Below are 23416 nucleotides of genomic sequence, written 5' to 3' on the forward strand. Positions count from 1 at the left end.
TGCATTTCCTTCATTCCTATGACAGTTTTTCATTTAAAAGTTATGGTGTAGAAGGACAGTGGAGGTCAGAGGTCATTCTTGAAAAATCAATAAAGTCAATAGAGTCAATAAAAAGTTGTCTCTTAAAAGTGATCCACTAAAAACAAAACAAAACAAGCAACAAACAAAGCAAATTGTTATATTGTTGGACTTAAATACCCCAAGTGGTACTGGATCATTTGGAAATACCCAGTAACCATTCACCTGCTTTGTTGATGGGGGTAAATTCAAATGTCTAAAGGTCGATTCAGGGGTCGCAAATCCAGATGCACCTAGTCTGTCCTTCTGGCACTGTGTGACATGGGGGTTGATATCCAGTTATGTGTATGTAAGGAATGAGTAGGTTGATAAAAAGTATAAGTGGCTGAAAGGTTACTTCATCAGGTGTTGAGATTTCAGGTCTTCACATGTGAACCTCCCATAATCAGTTTTGAACCAAGAACTGAAATTGCCACACACTTTCAACCTCACATCCTGCCTCACTCATCCACCTATTCCCCTCTATTTTGAACCACTTTATGACATAATTTGGTGTGAAATATAGCTTTTCAGGAAGGCACAGCAGCAAATGCAAAAAAATCTCACTGTCAAGCCAAAATAAAATATTAAAAGTCAAGACATGATCTGGAACAAGAAAAATTTGCTTGTGTCACTAATATGATATAATAACGATATACTAATATAAAACCATATTATATGTGTCACTGCAATATGAAAACAGGCAAATCATTTTACACTGGCACTATTTAGGAGATATGTCATACATACTACACATATTCTAGTCTTATGACACGTAATTTGCATTTTTTAATATATATTTTTGAAGCTATTTATGCAGTCAGTGGCAGTCTTGGGATCCTGCTATAAGCTTGTCAGCATCTGTGCCACAGCCAGCAGTGCAAGTGAGGAGACTGCCAGTGAGAGAAATGTAGGATGAGGAGGACTACTTGATGTTGCTGTATCTGAAATAGTAGGGAAAAAATGGATTAGTTAGTGAACTATCCCACACTCAAAACAATTTTACATATATAAAAACTAAGAAAAGAACTGGACTAAAAATAAAAGGTTATGGAGTCAAAGGCTGCCTCATCTCCTAAACCATCACAGCATCTTAAGGGCACTTCACACTGGCTTTGTTTCTGAAGCATTTCTGGAGCAATATTCACATCCATCACTTGTCTAGAAAAGATATTCTTCCATTTTAACAAACTTAAGCTACACAGGCTCTGACAGATGACTGTGGCATCCTTTGGCATACTTAGTGAAGCATGTTCTCCATAGGCAACCAAATAAAATCATATAAATCTTCCAATTTCTGTATGTTATGTCTATATGTGACCTTGCTAAGGGTACTTATTATGACCATTCAAGATATGTAGTTTCACTTTGAGGTTTCCAGTTTCACTATGGCCATGTAGAGCTTCAATTCAGTTTTGGGGAAATGAAATAAATAAATGAATATACAGAAATATAATAAACAATGCTGTTTTTTCCTGTGGTCATTATTGGGGGTAATTGAAAATAATTTCTGTGGAAAATGTTTCTGATAATATTCTTCTGGTGTTGATGGACAGATTTTTGATAATGTGTATTGAACTGACTTTTAGCAGAATACAGTTTGTGATAACTCTTTTGAAGTCAAACTCTAGTACCTTAACAACACAAGCAATTATGTCAAATGTAGTGAAATCTTTACCATTGATAATACACGATATTGTAAAATGCAAATGATTTTAAACAAATTATTACTTAAACCAACTACAGTAATATTAAAACAACTGAATGATTGTAAAAACGTACATGCAGTAACACTGCCTGATATGATGTTTAGAGATGTGGAGTTGCTGGTAAGTTCACGACTGAGTTGTGCTGTTGCATTACTTGTTGCAGGCACTGAGGACTTATCTTTGAAGACAAGAGTCATGTCAACAACCACTGATCCTCTCCTGTAATGACAAGGAGAGAACTCAGTCAACATTAGTCAATACTCCATCAAAAAGAGTGAAGTAGCAAATTTTGTCTCACCTGAACATGTCGACAATTGAGCGACGGAAAGTTGATGAAAATACTTTCTTACAAACTTTGTTGACCTAAAAGAACATTTAGCTGTTAGTAGAATGCACTTATAGTTTCAAGCATAAGCATATAGAAGGTCAGTAGACTCCAAGTTATCAATTTAGTAACAGGTTAGGTTAAAAATAAAACGCTTTATTTGTTGCAGCCACACAATCAAGAAAATATTTTATTCAATTAAGTGTGCATCATTGCAAAAATTAAGAAGAATAAGCTTAAATGCTGTCTAGTATAATGTTAGTAAAATAAGATGAAATACATTAACATCAACATTAACTTAATTTTAATTAATGGTGTTTTTCTTGAATTTACAAACCTTAAATTGATCTGCTACAGCCAAAGAATACATTAGCCAAGCTAAATAAAGGTTTACCCATGCAGGTATACCCAGCATACAGCAAAGGTAAAGGCTTGGTCATGAGAGAGTCAAGATCAATGAGAAATAATGGCAGCAAAGTTGTAATCTGTCACTCTGTATCTTGGGATTGGGATTCAAGCAAATATCTCTGTCCCTATCAGAGTTTCTAATTCTCTGCTGACCATATAGCAAAATACTAGATGGACTCATCCACCCGTTAATGTTAATGCATGAACACCTCTGAATTTAAGTGAACTTTTTAGTGGCTGTGCAGGTTTTCTGCGCTTACATATTGTAGCAATTGTGCTGTAATTTTCTGTCATGATGAATGAGATGAGTTGGTATTAAACTGACTGTTGAAGGTGCTTTCTGGTCGGCATATTTCCAGAGATTATTTGTTTAACAAATAAACTTTGGCCTCACGTTAAACAAATCAGAAATAGGTTTGTATGCCTCTCTTTTATGAGAGATGTCTACTAATAACAAAACAAGGCCATCTTACCTCTGAGACTACTGTATCAGCCAAAGCCTTGTATGCTGCAGATGATGAGCTGGAGAGATCTGATGTGAATGTTTGGTTGAGGCTAAACTGAAGGCCCAGTGTTCCCTCAGTGGATGAAGGAGGATTTGTTGATGCTGTGTTGGTGATTTCTGTAGCTGAAGTAGCTGTAGCAACAGTGGAAGCAGCTGTTGTAGTGGGAGAAGGTGTAGCAGCTGAAGTAGATGTAGCATTGGTGGAAGCAGCTGTTGTAGTGGGAGAAGGTGTAGCGGTTGAAGTAGCTGTAGCATTGGTGGAGGCAGTTGTTGTAATGGGAGAAGGTGTAGCAGCTGAAGTAGCTGTAGCAACAGTGGAGGCAGTTGTTGTAATGGGAGAAGGTGTAGCAGCTGAAGTAGATGTAGCATTGGTGGAAGCAGCTGACATAGCTGTAGCATTGGTGGAAGCAGCTGTTGCATTGGGAGCAGGTGAAGCAGATGAAGTAGCTGTGGCATTGGTGGAAGCATTTGTTGTATTGGGAGAAGGTGTAGCAGCTGAAGTAGTTGTAACAACAGTGGAAGCAGTTGTTGTAGTGGGAGCAGGTGTAGAAGCTGAAGTAGCTGTAGCATTGGTGGAAGCAGCTGTTGTGTTGGGAGAAGGTCTAGCAACTGAAGTAGCTGTAGCATCGGTGGAAGCAGCTGTTGCATTGGGAGCAGGTGTAGCAGCTGAAGTAGCTGTAACAACAGTGGAAGCAGCTGTTGTAGTGGGAGAAGGTGTAGCAGCTGAAATAGATGTAGCACTGGTGGAAACAGCTGTTGTATTGGGAGAAGGCGTAGCAGCTGAAGTAGCTGTAACAACAGTGGAAGCAGCTGTTGTAGAGGGAGAAGGTGTAGCAGCTGAAACAGATGTATCATTGGTGGAAGCAGCTGACATAGCTGTAGCATTGGTGGAAGCAGCTGTTGCGTTGGGAGCAGGTCTAGCAACTGAAGTAGCTGTGGCATTGGTGGAAGCAGCTGTTGTATTGGGAGAAGGCATAGCAGCTGAAGTAGATGTAGCGTTGGTGGAAACAGCTGTTGTATTGGGAGCAGGTGTAGCAGTTGAAATAGTTGTAGCATTGGGAACAGCAGTAGGCACAGCAACAGTAGTAGCATTAGAGGCAGCAACGGGAAGAGTTGTTGATGCAATAGCTGCAGTACTAAAGCCTGTAATAAAACACATATAATGACAGTAATAAAATTCAACTGCAGCAGTTGGGTAGCAGTACATTGCAGCTCCATGTATTTAACAAAACAACTCTTACTTTCTGCAACAATGCTTGATACGTTCACTGGGAGAGAGAAGTTGGAATTGTTGGATGCTGTGTCCATCAGAACTTTTGCCACAGCACTAGGTTCAGGCACTGAGCTTGCATTATTAAATATCAGTTCAGCATCTACCACAACTGAACCTTTACTGTAAGAGAACAGAATAGTGTTATTATAATTATTTCTTCTAATATGTCACCAAAAACAAAAAAAAAACATAAAAGAAAATGGAAACAATTACCCCTAAAATTGAAGCACACTGTCTTACTCTGTCTTATCACATGCCCATATTTACACGCTGTAATGAATCCCTCATCTATATACTATGCTATAAAGTGATCCCCTTGTGGTGTGACACCATGTAACATGGTTAATGCAACCCAGAGCCACGGTCCTGAATGAAAATATATTCAAGTTCAGCCAGAGCTAATTAAAGATGCTCCAGCAATCTGAGTTGTGAGAAAGTGGTATCTTCCACATATGCAGTGTTTGTGTTGTTATTCCTCTAATACAGCTCAACAAGGGATCTCTAACATAACAAAAAAGGAAAAAATGCCTTAAAAACACTAACTCTGAAAAGTAACCCATTGATACAAACATTCACTCCTGAAGCCTCATATTAGCTTCAGCTGAACTTGAGAATTTTCACACATTAAGGGCAGTGGATTTTGTCAGTCCTCTCTTAGATCAGACTGCTAGTAAGGAGGGATATCTTCAGGTATTCACTTTGGTATGTAGAGGAGGAATCATTGCAGCAACCGAAAACTCTTTCAACATACACCTGAACATGTAAATATAATGTAATAATTATACAATTGTAATTATATAATGCTTTGAATAATAGTATAATAAACTTGAAAGCAATGGAACATACCTGAAACTTTTGACTACAGTTCGATTAAACAGGGATCCATATTTTGCTGAATAGACATTGTTGAGCTGTGAAAAAGAAACAATGAATTGAATTGTTTACATTTAACAGAACATGAATCATTGTTCGGGTGAGTGTACGTTCATATTTGTATTTGTGGTTGTTAAAAAAGACCAAAAGACTTACTGCCGTGGTTACTTTGGTAACTAATTCCTTATATTCTGATGAAGATTTGTTCATAAGCTCTGCTGTAAAATTTTGCTGTAGTTTAAATCCCAAGGTGATCCTTGGCTCAACTGGTGTGGCAGCTGTTGTTGTAGGCAGAGACCCAGTTGTAACAGTGAACACTGGTGGTGATGAGGTTCCATTTTTTGAGGGAGACGTCAAATTACCTGTGAAAGATAGAAGCTCAGAATTATTGGCTTGCTAAGTTGAAGTGAAATGAGATTAAGCTAAAGAAACTAATTTGAAAGGTACAAGGTATGGATGAAGAGCAATTAACTTTAAAAAAAAACAGAATAGTCTTGTGTATACATTGTGTTACCTGGTAAGGAGAGTGTTGTATTAAGAGTTGGGGGAGATAAAGATAGTAAAGTTGCGGGTTGAGATGATGTATGTACTGGAGTTGAAGAAATGTTGACTAGGAATAATGTCTTCATTTGCACTGAAGTTGTATGGTCTGGTGGAAAACTACGACTAGTTGATGTCACCCTTGCACGCCCTTGTGATGAACTTGTGTTGATGATTGAAAATGGTGATGTGGCTGGTACTGGACTTGAAGTAAGTGGCAATGAAATTGTGCTGAGTGGTGGCATCCTTGTATTTTGTTGTGTTTGACTTGAGGGGACTGGAGCTGAAGTCTGACTTACTGCTGATGATGATGCAGCATTTGGTGATGAAAATGTAATTCCAAACAGTGAGGTGGAAACTGTTTGTGAATCAATATTATTGACAACCTGTGATGTCTTCTGATGTTCCAAGGTTGGGTGAACTGTTGGAAAATTGTCACTGACTGGTCCTGTAGTTACACCCACTTCAGATGAACGTGTTGTGTCTGGTATTGAGCTTGTGTTGATTGTTGAAAATGGTGATGTGGCTGGTACTGGACTAGAAGCATGTGGCAATAACTTTGTGCGGAGTGGTGGCAACCTTGTATTTAGTTGTGTTTGACTTGAGGGGAGTGGAGATGAAGTCTGACTTACTACTGTTGAAGATGCAAGAGTTGGTGATGAAGAAGTAATGCCAGACGGTGATGTGGAAACTGTCTGTGAATCAGTAGTTTTGAAAAGTTGTGATGTATTCTTTTGTACCAAGGTTGTGTGAATAGCTGGTAAAGTGTCAGTGACTGGCCCTGTAGTTACAGTCCCTTGTGATGAACTTGTGTCTGGTTCTGAACTTGTGTTGACTGTTGAAAATTGTGATGTGTCTGGTACTGGACTTGAAGCACGTGGAAGTGAAATTGTGCTGAGTGGTGGCAAGCTTGTATGTTGTTGTGTTTGACTTGAGGGGAGTGGGGCTGAAGTCTGACTTACTGCTGATGAAGATGCAAATGTTGGTGATGAAGATGTAATGCCAAAGGGTGATGTGGAAACTGTTAGTGAATCAGTAGTTTTGAAAAGTTGTGATGTCTTCTCTTGTATCAAGGTTGTGTGAATAGCTGGCAAAGTGTCAGTGACTGGTTGTGTAGTTACAGTCCCTTGTGATGAACTTGTTGTGTCTGGTTCTGAACTTGTGTTGATTGTTGAAAATGGTGATGTGGCTGGTACTGGACTTGAAGCCCGTGGCTTTAACGTTGTGCTGAGTGGTGGCAACCTTGCAGTTTGTTGTGTTTGACTTGAGGGGAGTGGAGCTGAAGTCTGACTTACTGCTGATGAAGATGCAAATGTTGGTGATGAAGATGTAATGCCAAAGGGTGAGGTGGAAACTGTTTGTGAATCAGTTGTTTTGAAAAGTTGTGATGTCTTCTCTTGTACCAAGGTTGTGTGAATAGCTGGTAAAGTGTCAGTGACTGGTCCTGTAGTTACAGTCCCTTGTGATGAACTTGTTGTGTCTGGTTCTGAACTTGTGTTGATTGTTGAAAATGGTGATGTGTCTGGTACTGGACTTGAAGCACGTGGCAGTGAAATTGTGCTGAGTGGTGGCAACCTTGTATTTAGTTGTGTTTGACTTGAGGGGAGTGGAGCTGAAGTCTGACTTACTGCTGATGAAGATGTAATGCCAAAGGGTGAGGTGGAAACTGTTTGTGAATCAGTAGTTTTGAAAAGTTGTGATGTCTTCTCTTGTTCCAAGGTTGTGTGAATAGAGGGCAAATTGTTAGTAAGTGGCCCTGTAGTTGCACTTCCTTGTGATGAACTGGTTAAGTCTGGTTCTAAACTTGGGTTGATTGTTGAAAATGGTGATGTGTCTGGTACTGGACTTGACGCACGTGGAAGTGAAAATGTGCTGAGTGGTGGCAACCTTGTATTTTGTTGTGTTTGACTTGAGGGGAGTGGAGTGTAAGTCTCACTTACTGCTGTTAAAGATGCAACAGTTGGTGATGAAGATGTAATGCCAAAAGGTGAGGTGGAAACTATTTGTGAATCAGTAGTTTTGAAAAGTTGTGATGTATTCTTTTTTAACAAGATTGTGGGTTTAGCTGATAAAGTGTCAGTGACTGGCCCTGTAGATACAATGCCTTGTGATGAACTGGTTAAGTCTGGTTCTGAAGTTGTGTTGACTGTTGAAAATGGTGATGTGGCTGGTAATGGACTTGACGTCAGTGGTAGTGAAATTGTCTTGAGTTTTGGCAACCTTGTATTTTGTTGTGTTTGACTTGAGGGGAGTGGAGCTGAAGTCTGACTTACTGCTGATGGAAATGCAAATGTTGGTGATGAAGATGTAATGCCAAAGGGTGAGGTGGAAACTGTTTGTGAATCAGTAGTTTTAAAATGTTGTGATGTCTTCTCTTGTATCAAGGTTGTGGGATTAGCTGGCAAAGTGTCAGTGACTGGTCCTGTAGTTACAGTCCCTTGTGATGAACTTGTTTTGTCTGGTTCTGAACTTGTGTTGATTGTTGAAAATGGTGATGTGTCTGGTACTGGACTTGAAGCACGTGGCAGTGAAATTGTGCTGAGTGGTGGCAACCTTGTATTTAGTTGTGTTTGACTTGAGGGGAGTGGAGATGAAGTCTGACTTACTGCTGATGAAGATGTCGGTGTTGGTGATGAAGATGTAATGCCAAAGGGTGAGGTGGAAACTGTTTGTGAATCAGTAGTTTTAAAATGTTGTGATGTCTTCTCTTGTATCAAGGTTGTGGGATTAGCTGGCAAAGTGTCAGTGGCTGGTCCTGTAGTTACAGTCCCTTGTGATGAACTTGTTGTGTCTGGTTCTGAACTTGTGTTGATTGTTGAAAATGGTGATGTGTCTGGTACTGGACTTGAAGCACGTGGCAGTGAAATTGTGCTGAGTGGTGGCAACCTTGTATTTAGTTGTGTTTGACTTGAGGGGAGTGGAGATGAAGTCTGACTTACTGCTGATGAAGATGCCGGTGTTGGTGATGAAGATGTAATGCCAAAGGGTGAGGTGGAAACTTTTTGTGAATCAATAGTTTTGAAAAGTTGTGATTTCTTCTCTTGTTCCAAAGTTGTTTGAATAGCTGGCAAAGTGTCAGTGACTGGTCCTGTAGTTACAGTCCCTTGTGATGAACTTGTTGTGTCTCGTTCTGAACTTGTGTTGATTGTTGAAAATGGTGATGTGGCTGGTACTGGACTTGAAGCCTGTGGCCTTAACGTTGTGCTGAGTGGTGGTAACCTTGTATTTTGTTGTGTTTGACTTGAGGGGAGTGGAGCTGAAGTCTGACTTACTGCTGATGAAGATGCAAATGTTGGTGATGAAGATGTAATGCCAAAGGGTGAGGTGGAAACTGTTAGTGAATCAGTAGTTTTGAAAAGTTGTGATGTCTTTTCTTGTATCAGGGTTGTGGGATTAGCTGGCAAAGTGTCAGTGACTAGTCCTGTAGTTACAGTCCCTTGTGATGAACTTGTGTCTGGTTCTGAACTTGTGTTGATATTTGAAAATGGTGATGTGGCTGGTACTGGACTTGAAGCATGTGGCAGTGAAATTGTGCTGACTGGTGGCAACCTTGTATTTAGTAGTGTTTGACTTGAGGGGAGTGGAGCTGAAGTCTTACTAACTGCTGATGAAGATGCCGGTGTTGATGATGAAGATGTAATGCCAAAGGGTGAGGTGGAAACTTTCTGTGAATCAGTAGTTTTGAAAAGTTGTGATGTCTTCTCTTGTACCAAGGTTGTGTGAATAGCTGGCAAAGTGTCACTGACTGGCGCTGTAGTTACAGTCCCGTGTAATGTACTTGTGTCTGGTTCTGAACTTGTGTTGATTGTTGAAAATGGTGATGTGGCTGGTACTGGACTTGAAGCATGTGGCAATAACTTTGTGCGGAGTGGTGGCAACCCTGTATTTAGTAGTGTTTGACTTGAGGGGAGTGGAGCTGAAGTCTGACTTACTGCTGATGAAGATGCAAGAGTTGGTGATGAAGATGTAATGCCAAACGGTGATGTGGAAACTATTTGTGAATCAGTAGTTTTGAAAAGTTGTGATGTCTTCTCTTGTACCAAGGTTGTGTGAATAGCTGGTAAAGTGTCAGTGACTGGCCCTGTAGTTACAGTCCCTTGTGATGAACTTGTGTCTGGTTCTGAACTTGTGTTGACTGTTGAAAATTGTGATGTGTCTGGTACTGGACTTGAAGCACGTGGAAGTGAAATTGTGCTGAGTGGTGGCAAGCTTGTATTTAGTTGTGTTTGACTTGAGTGGACTGGAGCTGAAGTCTGACTTACTGCTGATGAAGATGCAAGAGTTGGTGATGAAAATGTAATGCCAAATGTTGAGGTGGAAACTATTTGTGAATCAGTAGTTTTGAAAAGTTGTGATATCTTCTTTTGTTCCAAGGTTGTGTGAATAGCTGGCAAAGTGTCAGTGACTGGTCTTGTAGTTACAGTCCCTTGTGATGAACTTGTTGTGTCTGGTTCTGAACTTGTGTTGATTGTTGAAAATGGTGATGTGGCTGGTACTGGACTTGAAGCCCGTGGCCTTAACGTTGTGCTGAGTGGTGGCAACCTTGCAGTTTGTTGTGTTTGACTTGAGGGGAGTGGAGCTGAAGCTTGACTTACTGCTGATGAAGATGCAAGAGTTGGTGATGAAGATGTAATGCCAAAGGTTGAGGTGGAAACTGTTTGTGAATCAGTAGTTTTGAAAAGTTGTGATGTCTTCTCTTGTACCAAGGTTGTGTGAATAGCTGGTAAAGTGTCAGTGACTGGTCCTGTAGTTACAGTCCCTTGTGATGAACTTGTTGTGTCTGGTTCTGAACTTGTGTTGATTGTTGAAAATGGTGATGTGGCTGGTACTGGACTTGAAGCACGTGGCAGTGAAATTGTGCTGAGTGGTGGCAACCTTGTATTTAGTTGTGTTTGACTTGAGGGGAGTGGAGCTGAAGTCTGACTTACTGCTGATGAAGATGTAATGCCAAAGGGTGAGGTGGAAACTGTTTGTGAATCAGTAGTTTTGAAAAGTTGTGATGTCTTCTCTTGTTCCAAGGTTGTGTGAATAGAGGGCAAATTGTTAGTAAGTGGCCCTGTAGTTGCACTTCCTTGTGATGAACTGGTTAAGTCTGGTTCTAAACTTGGGTTGATTGTTGAAAATGGTGATGTGTCTGGTACTGGACTTGACGCACGTGGAAGTGAAATTGTGCTGAGTGGTGGCAACCTTGTATTTTGTTGTGTTTGACTTGAGGGGAGTGGAGTGTAAGTCTGACTTACTGCTGTTGAAGATGCAACAGTTGGTGATGAAGATGTAATGCCAAAAGGTGAGGTGGAAACTATTTGTGAATCAGTAGTTTTGAAAAGTTGTGATGTCTTCTTTTTTACCAAGATTGTGGGTTTAGCTGGTAAAGTGTCAGTGACTGGCCCTGTAGATACAGTGCCTTGTGATGAACTGGTTAAGTCTGGTTCTGAACTTGTGTTTACTATTGAAAATGGTGATGTGGCTGGTAATGGACTTGACGTCAGTGGTAGTGAAATTGTCTTGAGTTTTGGCAACCTTGTATTTTGTTGTGTTTGACTTGAGGGGAGTGGAGCTGAAGTCTGACTTACTGCTGATGAAAATGCAAATGTTGGTGATGAAGATGTAATGCCAAAGGGTGAGGTGGAAACTGTTTGTGAATCAGTAGTTTTAAAATGTTGTGATGTCTTCTCTTGTATCAAGGTTGTGGGATTAGCTGGCAAAGTGTCAGTGACTGGTCCTGTAGTTACAGTCCCTTGTGATGAACTTGTTGTGTCTGGTTCTGAACTTGTGTTGATTGTTGAAAATGGTGATGTGTCTGGTACTGGACTTGAAGCACGTGGCAGTGAAATTGTGCTGAGTGGTGGCAACCTTGTACTTAGTTGTGTTTGACTTGAGGGGAGTGGAGATGAAGTCTGACTTACTGCTGATGAAGATGCTGGTGTTGGTGATGAAGATGTAATGCCAAAGGGTGAGGTGGAAACTGTTTGTGAATCAGTAGTTTTGAAAAGTTGTGATGTCTTCTCTTGTACAAAGGTTGTGTGAATAAAGGGCAAATTGTCAGTGAATGGCCCTGTAGTTGCAGTCCCTTGTGATGAACTGGTTAAGTCTGGTTCTAAACTTGTGTTGATTGTTGAAAATGGTGATGTGGCTGGTACTGGATTTGATGTCAGTGGTAGTGAAATTGTGTTGAGTGGTGGTAACCTTGTATTTAGTTGTGTTTGACTTGAGGGGAGTGGAGATGAAGTCTGACTTACTGCTGATGAAGATGCAAGAGTTGGTGATGAAGATGTAATGCCAAACGGTGATGTGGAAACTGTCTGTGAATCAGTAGTTTTGAAAAGTTGTGATGTCTTCTCTTGTTCCAATGTTGTTTGAATAGCTGGCAAAGTGTCAGTGACTGGCCCTGTAGTTACAGTCTCTTGTGATGAACTTGTTGTGTCTGGTTCTGAACTTGTGTTGATTGTTGAAAATGGTGATGTGGCTGGTAATGGACTTGACATCAATGGTTGTAAAATTGTACTGAGTGGTGGAAATGTGTTTAGTTGTGCTTGACTTGAGGGGAGTGGAGCTGAAGTCTGACTCACTGCTGATGAAGATGCAAAACTTGTTGATGAAGATGTAATGCCAAAAAGTGAGGTGGAAACAGTTTTTGAATTTGTAGATTGGACAAGTTGTGATGTCTTCTCTTGTAGCAAGGTTGTGTGAATAGCTGGCAAAGTGTCAGTGACTGGTACTGTATTTACAGTGCCTTGTGATGAACTTGTTGTGTCTGGTTCTGAACTTGTGTTGATATTTGAAAATGGTGATGTGGCTGGTACTGGACTTGAAGTAAGTGGCAGTGAAATTGTGCTGAGTGGTGGCAACCTTGTATTTAGTTGTGTTTGACTTGAGGGGAGTGGAGCTGAAGTCTGAGTAACTGCTGATGAAGATGCAAGAGTTGGTGATAAAGATGTAATGCCAAAGGGTGAGGTGGATACTGTTTGTGCATCAGTAGTTTTGAAAAGTTGTGATGTCTTCTCTTGTATCAAGGTATTGGGATTAGCTGGCAAAGTGTCAGTGACTGGTCCTGTAATTACAGTTCCTTGTGGTGAACTTGTTGTGTCTGGTTCTGAACTTGTGTTGATGGTTGAAAATGGTGATGTGTTTGGTAATTGACTTGACATCACTGGTAGTGAAACTGTGCTGAGTTTTGGCAACATTGTATTTAGTTGTGTTTGACTTGAGGGGAGTGGAGCTGAAGTCTGACTTCCTGCTGATGAAGATGCAAGAGTTGGCGATGAAGATGTAATGCCAAAAGGTGAGGTAGAAACTGTTTGTGAATCAGTAGTTTTGAAAAGTTGTGATGTCTTCTCTTGTTCCAAGGTTGTGTGAATAGAGGGCAAATTGTCAGTGAGTGGCCTTTTAGTTGCACTCCCTTTTGATGAACCGGTTAAGTCTGGTTCTAAACTTCTGTTGATTGTTGAAAATGGTGATGTGGCTGGTAATGGACTTGACGTCAGTGGTAGTGAATTTGTACTGAGTTTTGGCAACCTTGTATTTTTTTGTGTTTGACTTGAGGGGAGTGGAGCTGAAGTCTGACTTACTGCTGATGAAAATGCAAATGTTGGTGATGAAGATGTAATGCCAAAGGGTGAGGTGGAAACTGTTTGTGAATCAGTAGTTTTGAAAAGTTGTGATGTCTTCTCTTGTTTCAAGGCTGTGGGATTAGCTGGCATAGTGTCAGTGACTGGTCCTGTAGTTACAGTCCCTTGTGATGAACTTGTTGTGTCTGGTTCTGAACTTGTGTTTATTGTTGAAAATGGTGATGTGGCTGGTACTGGACTTGAAGCTTGTGGCAATAACGTTGTGCTGAGTGGTGGCAACCTTGTATTTAGTTGTGTTTGAATGGAGGGGAGTGGAGCTGAAGTCTGACTTACTGCTGATGAAGATGCAAGAGTTGGTGATGAAGATGTAATGCCAAACGGTGAGGTGGAAACTATTTGTGAATCAGTAGTTTTGAAAAGTTGTGATGTCTTCTCTTGTATCAATGTATTGGGATTAGCTGGCAAAGTGTCAGTGACTGGTCCTGTAATTACAGTTCCTTGTGGTGAACTTGTTGTGTCTGGTTCTGAACTTGTGTTGATGGTTGAAAATGGTGATGTGTTTGGTAATTGACTTGACATCACTGGTAGTGAAACTGTGCTGAGTTTTGGCAACATTGTATTTAGTTGTGTTTGACTTGAGGGGAGTGGAGCTGAAGTCTGACTTCCTGCTGATGAAGATGCAAGAGTTGGCGATGAAGATGTAATGCCAAAAGGTGAGGTAGAAACTGTTTGTGAATCAGTAGTTTTGAAAAGTTGTGATGTCTTCTCTTGTTCCAAGGTTGTGTGAATAGAGGGCAAATTGTCAGTGAGTGGCCTTTTAGTTGCACTCCCTCTTGATGAACCGGTTAAGTCTGGTTCTAAACTTCTGTTGATTGTTGAAAATGGTGATGTGGCTGGTAATGGACTTGACGTCAGTGGTAGTGAATTTGTACTGAGTTTTGGCAACCTTGTATTTTTTTGTGTTTGACTTGAGGGGAGTGGAGCTGAAGTCTGACTTACTGCTGATGAAAATGCAAATGTTGGTGATGAAGATGTAATGCCAAAGGGTGAGGTGGAAACTGTTTGTGAATCAGTAGTTTTGAAAAGTTGTGATGTCTTCTCTTGTTTCAAGGCTGTGGGATTAGCTGGCATAGTGTCAGTGACTGGTCCTGTAGTTACAGTCCCTTGTGATGAACTTGTTGTGTCTGGTTCTGAACTTGTGTTTATTGTTGAAAATGGTGATGTGGCTGGTACTGGACTTGAAGCTTGTGGCAATAACGTTGTGCTGAGTGGTGGCAACCTTGTATTTAGTTGTGTTTGAATGGAGGGGAGTGGAGCTGAAGTCTGACTTACTGCTGATGAAGATGCAAGAGTTGGTGATGAAGATGTAATGCCAAACGGTGAGGTGGAAACTATTTGTGAATCAGTAGTTTTGAAAAGTTGTGATGTCTTCTCTTGTACCAAGGTATTGGGATTAGCTGGCAAAGTGTCAGTGACTGGTCCTGTAATTACAGTTCCTTGTGGTGAACTTGTTGTGTCTGGTTCTGAACTTGTGTTGATGGTTGAAAATGGTGATGTGTTTGGTAATTGACTTGACATCACTGGTAGTGAAACTGTGCTGAGTTTTGGCAACATTGTATTTAGTTGTGTTTGACTTGAGGGGAGTGGAGCTGAAGTCTGACTTCCTGCTGATGAAGATGCAAGAGTTGGCGATGAAGATGTAATGCCAAAAGGTGAGGTAGAAACTGTTTGTGAATCAGTAGTTTTGAAAAGTTGTGATGTCTTCTCTTGTTCCAAGGTTGTGTGAATAGAGGGCAAATTGTCAGTGAGTGGCCTTTTAGTTGCACTCCCTTTTGATGAACCGGTTAAGTCTGGTTCTAAACTTCTGTTGATTGTTGAAAATGGTGATGTGGCTGGTAATGGACTTGACGTCAGTGGTAGTGAATTTGTACTGAGTTTTGGCAACCTTGTATTTTTTTGTGTTTGACTTGAGGGGAGTGGAGCTGAAGTCTGACTTACTGCTGATGAAAATGCAAATGTTGGTGATGAAGATGTAATGCCAAAGGGTGAGGTGGAAACTGTTTGTGAATCAGTAGTTTTGAAAAGTTGTGATGTCTTCTCTTGTTTCAAGGCTGTGGGATTAGCTGGCATAGTGTCAGTGACTGGTCCTGTAGTTACAGTCCCTTGTGATGAACTTGTTGTGTCTGGTTCTGAACTTGTGTTTATTGTTGAAAATGGTGATGTGGCTGGTACTGGACTTGAAGCTTGTGGCAATAACGTTGTGCTGAGTGGTGGCAACCTTGTATTTAGTTGTGTTTGAATGGAGGGGAGTGGAGCTGAAGTCTGACTTACTGCTGATGAAGATGCAAGAGTTGGTGATGAATATGTAATGCCAAACGGTGAGGTGGAAACTATTTGTGAATCAGTAGTTTTGAAAAGTTGTGATGTCTTCTCTTGTACCAAGGTTGGATGAATAGTTGGCAAAGTGTCACTGACTGTCCCTGTATTTGCACTCCCTTGTAATGAACTTGTGTCTGGTTCTGAACTTGTGTTGATTGTTGCAAATGGTGATGTGGCTGGTACTGGATTTGAAGCACGTGGAAGGGAAATTGTGCTGAGTGGTGGCAACCTTGTATTTAGTTGTGTTTGACTTGAGGGGAGTGGAGATGAAGTCTGACTAACTGCTGATGAAGATGCCGGTGTTGGTGATGAAGATGTAATGCCAAAGGGTGAGGTGGAAACTTTTTGTGAATCAGTAGTTTTGAAAAGTTGTGATGTCTTCTCTTGTTCCAAGGTTGTGTGAATAGCTGGCAAAGTGTCAGTGACTTGCCCTGTAGTTACAGTCCTTTGTGATGAACTTGTTGTGTCTGGTTCTGAACTTGTGTTGATTGTTGAAAATGGTGAAGTGTCTGGTAATTGACTTGACGTCAGTGGCAGTGAAATTGTGCTGAGTGGTGGCAACCTTGTATTTAGTTGTGTTTGACTTGAGGGGAGTGGAGCTGAAGTCTGGCTTACTGCTGATGAAGATGCAAGAGTTGGTGATGAAGATGTAATGCCAAACGGTGATGTGGAAACTGTCTGTGAATCAGTAGTTTTGAAAAGTTGTGATGTCTTCTCTTTTTCCAAGGTTGTGTGAATAGCTGGCAAAGTGTCAGTGACTGGCCCTGTAGTTACAGTCCCTTGTGATGAACTTGTGTCTGGTTCTGAACTTGTGTTGATTGTTGAAAATGGTGATGAAACTGTCTGTGAATCAGTAGTTTTGAATAGTTGTGATGTCTTCTCTTGTTCCAAGGTTGTGTGAATAGCTGGCAAAGTGTCAGTGACTTGCCCTGTAGTTACAGTCCCTTGTGATGAACCTCTGTCTGGTTCTGAACTTGTGTTGATTGTTGAAAATGGTGATGTGGCTGGTAATTGACTTGACGTCAGTGGCAGTGAAATTGTGCTGAGTGGTGGCAATATTGTATTTAGCTGTGTTTGACTCGAGGGGAGTGGAGTTGAAGTCTGGCTTACTGCTGATGAAGATGCAAGAGTTGGTGATGAATATGTAATGCCAAACGGTGAGGTGGAAACTATTTGTGAATCAGTAGTTTTGAAAAGTTGTGATGTCTTCTCTTGTACCAAGGTTGGATGAATAGTTGGCAAAGTGTCACTGACTGTCCCTGTATTTGCACTCCCTTGTAATGAACTTGTGTCTGGTTCTGAACTTGTGTTGATTGTTGCAAATGGTGATGTGGCTGGTACTGGATTTGAAGCACGTGGAAGGGAAATTGTGCTGAGTGGTGGCAACCTTGTATTTAGTTGTGTTTGACTTGAGGGGAGTGGAGATGAAGTCTGACTAACTGCTGATGAAGATGCCGGTGTTGGTGATGAAGATGTAATGCCAAAGGGTGAGGTGGAAACTTTTTGTGAATCAGTAGTTTTGAAAAGTTGTGATGTCTTCTCTTGTACCAAAGTTGTGTGAATAGCTGGCAAAGTGTCACTGACTGGCCCTGTAGTTACAGTCCCTTGTGATGAACTTGTTGTATCTGGTTCTGAACTTGTGTTGAATGTTGAAAATTGTGATGTGGCTGGTACTGGATTAGATGTCAGTGGTAGTGAAATTGTTCTGAGTGGTGGCAACCTTGTATTTAGTTGTGTTTGAATTGAGGGGAGTGGAGCTGAAGTCTTACTTACTGCTGATGAAGATGCAAGAGTTGGTGATGAAGATGTAAGGCCAAACGGTGAGGTGGAAACTGTTTGTGAATCAGTAGTTTTGAAAAGTTGTGATGTCTTCTCTTGTTCCAAGGTTGTGTGAATAGCTGGCAAAGTGTCAGTGACTGGTCCTGTAGTTACAGTCCCTTGTGATGAACTTCTAGTGTCTGGTTCTGAACTTGTGTTGATTATTGAAAATGGTGATGTGGCTGGTACTGGACTTGAAGCTTGTGGCAATAACTTTGTGCTGAGTGGTGGCAACCTTGTATTTAGTTGTGTTTGAATTGAGGGGAGTGGAGCTGAAGTCTGACTTACTGCTGTTGAAGATGCAAGAGTTGGTGATGAGGATGTAATGCCAAAGGGTGAGGTGGAAACTGTTTGTGAATCGGTAGTTTTGAAAAGTTGTGATGTCTTCTCTTGTTGCAAGGTTGTGTGAATAGAGGGCAAATTGTCAGTAAGTGGCCCTGTAGTTGCCGTCCCTTGTGATGAACTTGTTGTGTCTGGTTCTGAACTTGTGTAGACTGTTGAAAATGGTGATGTGTCTGGTACTGGACTTGATGTACGTGGTAGTGAAATTGTGCTGAGTGGTGGCAACCTTGTATTTAGTTGTGTTTGACTTGATGGGAGTGGAGCTGAAGTCTGACTTACTGCTGATGAAGATGCAAATGTTGGTGATGAAGATGTAATGCCAAAGGGTGAGGTGGAAACTGTTTGTGAATCAGTAGTTTTGAAAAGTTGTAATGTCTTCTTTTGTACCAAGGTTGAGTGAATAGCTGGCAAAGTTGTAATGTCTAATTGTGAGGGGGAAATTACTGGCGATAAATCCTGATTGATATTGGGAGTTGCAGTCAATGGGTGGAAAGTGGTATAACCTCTGGCTGAAGATAAAGTTGTGTTTTTTGCTGGCAAACCTGCACTGAATCTTTCTGTACTTGATCCAAGTGGTGGTGAAGTTGCCATAACTTCTGGTGCACTTTCATTGACAAGTGATGGAGTTACATTGAGAGGTGATGTGGAGATAGATGTTGAAAATGCAGTGGCAGCAGGAGCTTGAGTTGGTGACAACACGACTGTAAAGTTGAAATTTTAATTTAATCAATATTGGTCCTTTATAAACTCATAGCTCACCTGATAATACTGTTGATAAACTAATATTGTGCATGGCAGCAAAAAGAACTGCAAACATGAACAGCATTATATATATATATATATATATATATATATATATATATATATATATATATATATATATATATATATATATATGTGTCAGTCAATATAAACTCTTACTTGTTGCAACAACAGATGAAGTGTTGACACTGAGGGAGAAATTAGAGCTGGAAGATGCAGTCACCAAAGTTTCAGCCACAGAACTGGCATCTGGTAGTGACTTGAAATCATTGAATATCACCTCAGCATCTACCACAATGGATCCTTTGCTGTACGACAAACAGTTTTGGGTGTTACTGATCACAATCTGCTGTAGTAATTTTTCATTTAAACAGTAAATTACAATAATAAAACCTTAATGAATTAACTAAAGACTATACAACCAAATCTTGAAAACATCAGGAGTGCTGTATTATACCTGAAATCTTTGACTACGGTTCGATTAAACAGGGATCCGTATTTTGCTGAATAGACATCGTTGAGCTGTAAAAATTCAGTCATTAAAGAAAAACAATGAACTGTCAAAAAAAATGTACTACTTTACATATAAAAGTACATGAATCATTGTTTGAGTGAGTGTGTTTGTATTTGTATGTGTGGTTGTTAAAAAAGACCAAAAGACTTACTGCTGTGGTTACTTTGGTAACTAATTCCTTATATTCTGGTGAAGATTTGTTCCGAAGCTCTGCTGTAAAATTTTGCTGTAGTTTAAATCCCAAGGTGATCTTTGGCTCAACTGGTGTGGCAGCTCTTGTTTTTGGTGGCAGAAACCCAGTTGTACCAGCAAACCCCTGTGGTGATGAGGTTCCATTTATTGAGGGAGACGTCAAATCACCTGTGAAAGACAGATCGGAATTACTGTCTTGCTGAGTTGAAGTTAAATGAGATTAAGATAATTAATTTAATAATTTGAAATGCACTGGGTATGGATGAAGACCCATAAACTTATTAAGTAGTTGAATTGTCTTGAGTGGATGTTGGTTTACCTGGCAAGGAGGATGTTGGATTGAGAGTTGATAGAGATACATGTGCAGATGATAGAGTTGAAGGATGCAAAACTGTTTGAACTGGTGATGAAGCACTGTTGACTAGAAGTAATGTCATCATTTGCACTGAAGTTGTACGGTCTAGTGAAAAACTATGACTGGCTGATGATGAACTTGCTCTGCCTTTTGATGAACTTGTAATATCTGCAGCTGAACTTCTGATGAGTGTAGAAAATGGTGATGTGACTGGTGATGGACTTGAAGTTTGTGGCAATAACGTTGTGCTGAGTGGTGGCAACCTTGTGTTTTGTTGTGTTTGACTTGAGGGGAGTGGAGCTGAAGTCTGACTTCCTGCTGATGAAGATGCAACAGTTGGTGATGAAGATGTAATGCCAAACAGTGAGGTGGAAACGGTTTGTGAATCAGTAGTTTTGAAAAGTTGTGATGTCTTCTCTTGTACCAAGGTTGTGTGAATAGCTGGCAAAGTGTCAGTGACTGGCCCTGTAGTTGTACTCCCTTGTGATGAACTTGTTGTGTCTGGTTCTGAACTTGTGTTGATTGTTGAAAATGGTGATGTTGCTGGTAATTGACTTGACGTCAGTGGCCGTGAAATTGTGCTGAGTGGTGGCAATCTTGTATTTAGCTGTACTTGACTTGAGGGGAGTGAAGCTGAAGTCTGACTTACTGCTGATGAAGATGCAAGAGTTGGTGATGAAGATGTAATGCCAAACGGTGATGTGGAAACTGTCTGAGAATCAGTAGTTTTGAAAAGTTGTGATGTCTTCTCTTGTACTAAGGTTGTGTGAATAGCTGGGAAAGTATCAGTGACTGGTCCTGTAGTTACAGTCCCTTGTGATGAAACTCTTGTGTCTGGTTCTGAACTTGTGTTGATTGTTGAAAATGGTGATGTGTCTGGTAATGGACTTGAAGCTTGTAGCAATAATGTTGTGCTGAGTGGTGGCATCCTTGTATTTAGTTGTGTTTGACTTGAGGGGAGTGGAGCTGAAGTCTGACTTACTGCTGATGAAGATGCAAGAGTTGGTGATGAAGATGTAATGCTAAACAGTGAGGTGGAAACAGTTTGTGAATCAGTAGTTTTGAAAAGTTGTGATGTCTTCTCTTGTACCAAGGTTGTGTGAATAGCTGGCAAAGTGTCAGTGACTGGTCCTGTAGTTACAGTCCCTTGTGATGAACTTGTGTCTGTTTCTAATTTTGTGTTGATTGTTGAAAATGGTGATGTGTCTGGTACTGGACTTGAAGCACGTGGAAGTGAAATTGTGCTGAGTGGTGGCAACCTTGTATTTAGTTGTGTTTGACTTGAGGGGAGTGGAGCTGAAGTCTGACTTACTGCTGATGAAGATGCAAATGTTGGTGATGAAGATGTAATGCCAAAGGGTGAGGTGGAAACTGTTTGTGAATCAGTAGTTTTGAAAAGTTGTGATGTCTTCTCTTGTTCCAAGGTTGTGTGAATAGAGGGCAAATTGTTAGTAAGTGGCCCTGTAGTTGCACTTCCTTGTGATGAACTGGTTAAGTCTGGTTCTAAACTTGGGTTGATTGTTGAAAATGGTGATGTGTCTGGTACTGGACTTGACACACGTGGAAGTGAAATTGTGCTGAGTGGTGGCAACCTTGTATTTAGTTGTGTTTGACTTGAGGGTAGTGGAGCTGAAGTCTTACTTACTGCTGTTGAAGATGCAAGAGTTGGTGATGAGGATGTAATGCCAAAAGGTGAGGTGGAAACTGTTTGTGAATCGGTAGTTTTAAAAAGTTGAGATATCTGCTCTTGTTGCAAGGTTGTGTGAATAGAAGGCAAATTGTCAGTAAGTGGCCCTGTACTTGCAGTCCCTTGTGATGAACTTGTTGTGTCTGGTTCTGAACTTGTGTAGACTGTTGAAAATGGTGATGTGTCTGGTACTGGACTTGAAATACGTGGTAGTGAAATTGTGCTGAGTGGTGGCAACCTTGTATTTAGTTGTGTTTGACTTGATGGGAGTGGAGCTGAAGTCTGACTTACTGCTGATGAAGATGCAAATGTTGGTGATGAAGATGTAATGCCAAAGGGTGAGGTGGAAACTGTTTGTGAATCAGTAGTTTTGAAAAGTTGTGATGTCTTCTCTTGTACCAAGGTTGTGTGAATAGCTGGGAAAGTATCAGTGACTGGTCCTGTAGTTACAGTCCCTTGTAATGAACTTCTTGTGTCTGGTTCTGAACTTGTGTTGATTGTTGAAAATGGTGATGTGGCTGGTAATGGACTTGAAGCTTGTGGCAATAACGTGCTGAGTGGTGGCATCCTTGTATTTAGTTGTGTTTGACTTGAGGGGAGTGGAGCTGAAGTCTGACTTACTGCTGATGAAGATGCAACAGTTGGTGATGAAGATGTAATGCCAAACGGTGATGTGGAAACTGTCTGTGAATCAGTAGTTTTGAAAAGTTGTGATCTCTCCTCTTGTTCCAAGGTTGTGTGAATAGCTGGCAAAGTGTCAGTGACTGGCCCTGTAGTTGCAGTCCCTTGTGATGAACTGGTTATGTCTAGTTCTGAACTTGTGTTGATTGTTGAAAATGGTGATGTGTCTGGTAATTGACTTGATGTCAGTGGCAGTGAAATTGTGCTGAGTGGTGGCAATGTTGTTTTTAGCTGTTTTTGACTTGAGGGGAGTGGAGCTGAAGTCTGGCTTACTGCTGTTGAAGATGCAAGAGTTGGTGATGAAGATGTAATGCCAAATGGTGAGGTGGAAACTGTTTGTGAATCAGTAGTTTTGAAAAGTTGTGATGTTTTCTCTTGTTCCAAGGTTGTTTGAATAGCTGGCAAAGTGTCAGTGACTGGTCCTGTAGTTACAGTCTCTTGTGATGAACTGGTTATGCCTGGTTCTGAACTTGTGTTGATTGTTGAAAATGGTGATGTGGCTGGTAAGGAACTTGAAGCTTGTGACAATAACGTGCTGACTGGTGGCAACCTTGTATTTAGTTGTGTTTGACTTGAGGGGAGTGGAGCTGAAGTCTGACTTACTGCTGTTGAAGATGCAAGAGTTGGTGATGAAGATGTAATGCCAAACTGTAAGGTGGAAACTTTTTGTGAATCAGTAGTTTTGAAAAGTTGTGATGTCTTCTCTTGTTCCAAGGTTGTGTGAATAGCTGGCAAAGTGTCAGTGACTGGCCCTGTAGTTGTACTCCCTTGTGATGAACTTGTTGTTTCTGGTTCTGAACTTGTGTTGATTGTTGAAAATGGTGATGTGGCTGGTAATTGACTTGACGTCAGTGGCAATGAAATTGTGCTGAGTGGTGGCAACCTTGTATTTAGTTGTGTTTGACTTGAGGGGAGTGGAGCTGAAGTCTGACTTACTTCTGATGAAGATGCAACAGTTGGTGATGAAGATATAATGCCAAACGATGATGTGGAAACTGTCTGTGAATCAGTAGTTTTGAAAAGTTGTGATGTCTTCTCTTGTTCCAAGGTTGTGTGAATAGCTGGCAAAGTGTCAGTGACTGGCCCTGTAGTTACAGTCCCTTGTGATGAACTTGTGTCTGGTTCTGAACTTGTGTTGATTGTTGAAAATGGTGATGTGGCTGGTACTGGATTTGATGTCAGTGGTAGTGAAATTGTGTTGAGTGGTGGTAACCTTGTATTTAGTTTTGTTTGACTTGAGGGGAGTGGAGCTGAATTCTGGCTTACTGCTGATGAAGATGCAAGAGTTGGTGATGAAGATGTAATGCCAAACGGTGATGTGGAAACTGTCTGTGAATCAGTAGTTTTGAAAAGTTGTGATGTCTTCTCTTTTTCCAAGGTTGTGTGAATAGCTGGCAAAGTGTCAGTGACTGGCCCTGTAGTTACAGT

The 23416-nt window shown here is 40.8% G+C and overlaps 1 protein-coding gene across 1 annotated transcript in view; it reads right to left on the reverse strand.

The window, feature by feature from the left end:
- Nucleotides 1–250: 250 nt before the first annotated feature.
- The window catches only part of LOC121180074 (putative GPI-anchored protein pfl2), a 38391-nt gene continuing 15225 nt past the window's right edge, over nucleotides 251–23416 (reverse strand). Inside the window, exons 2-8 of the mRNA XM_041035204.1 lie at nucleotides 19225–19433; nucleotides 5124–5188; nucleotides 4246–4397; nucleotides 2973–4147; nucleotides 2065–2129; nucleotides 1840–1985; nucleotides 251–1001 (exon numbers count right to left, since the gene is read on the reverse strand). Of these exons, the coding sequence (XP_040891138.1) occupies nucleotides 901–1001; nucleotides 1840–1985; nucleotides 2065–2129; nucleotides 2973–4147; nucleotides 4246–4312 (1554 nt within the window). The 5' untranslated portion in view covers nucleotides 4313–4397; nucleotides 5124–5188; nucleotides 19225–19433 and the 3' untranslated portion in view covers nucleotides 251–900. The remainder of the gene's footprint in view (nucleotides 1002–1839; nucleotides 1986–2064; nucleotides 2130–2972; nucleotides 4148–4245; nucleotides 4398–5123; nucleotides 5189–19224; nucleotides 19434–23416) is intronic.

This window comes from Toxotes jaculatrix, chromosome 4 (genome assembly GCF_017976425.1).
Source record: "Toxotes jaculatrix isolate fToxJac2 chromosome 4, fToxJac2.pri, whole genome shotgun sequence".
NCBI lineage: Eukaryota > Metazoa > Chordata > Actinopteri > Toxotidae > Toxotes > Toxotes jaculatrix.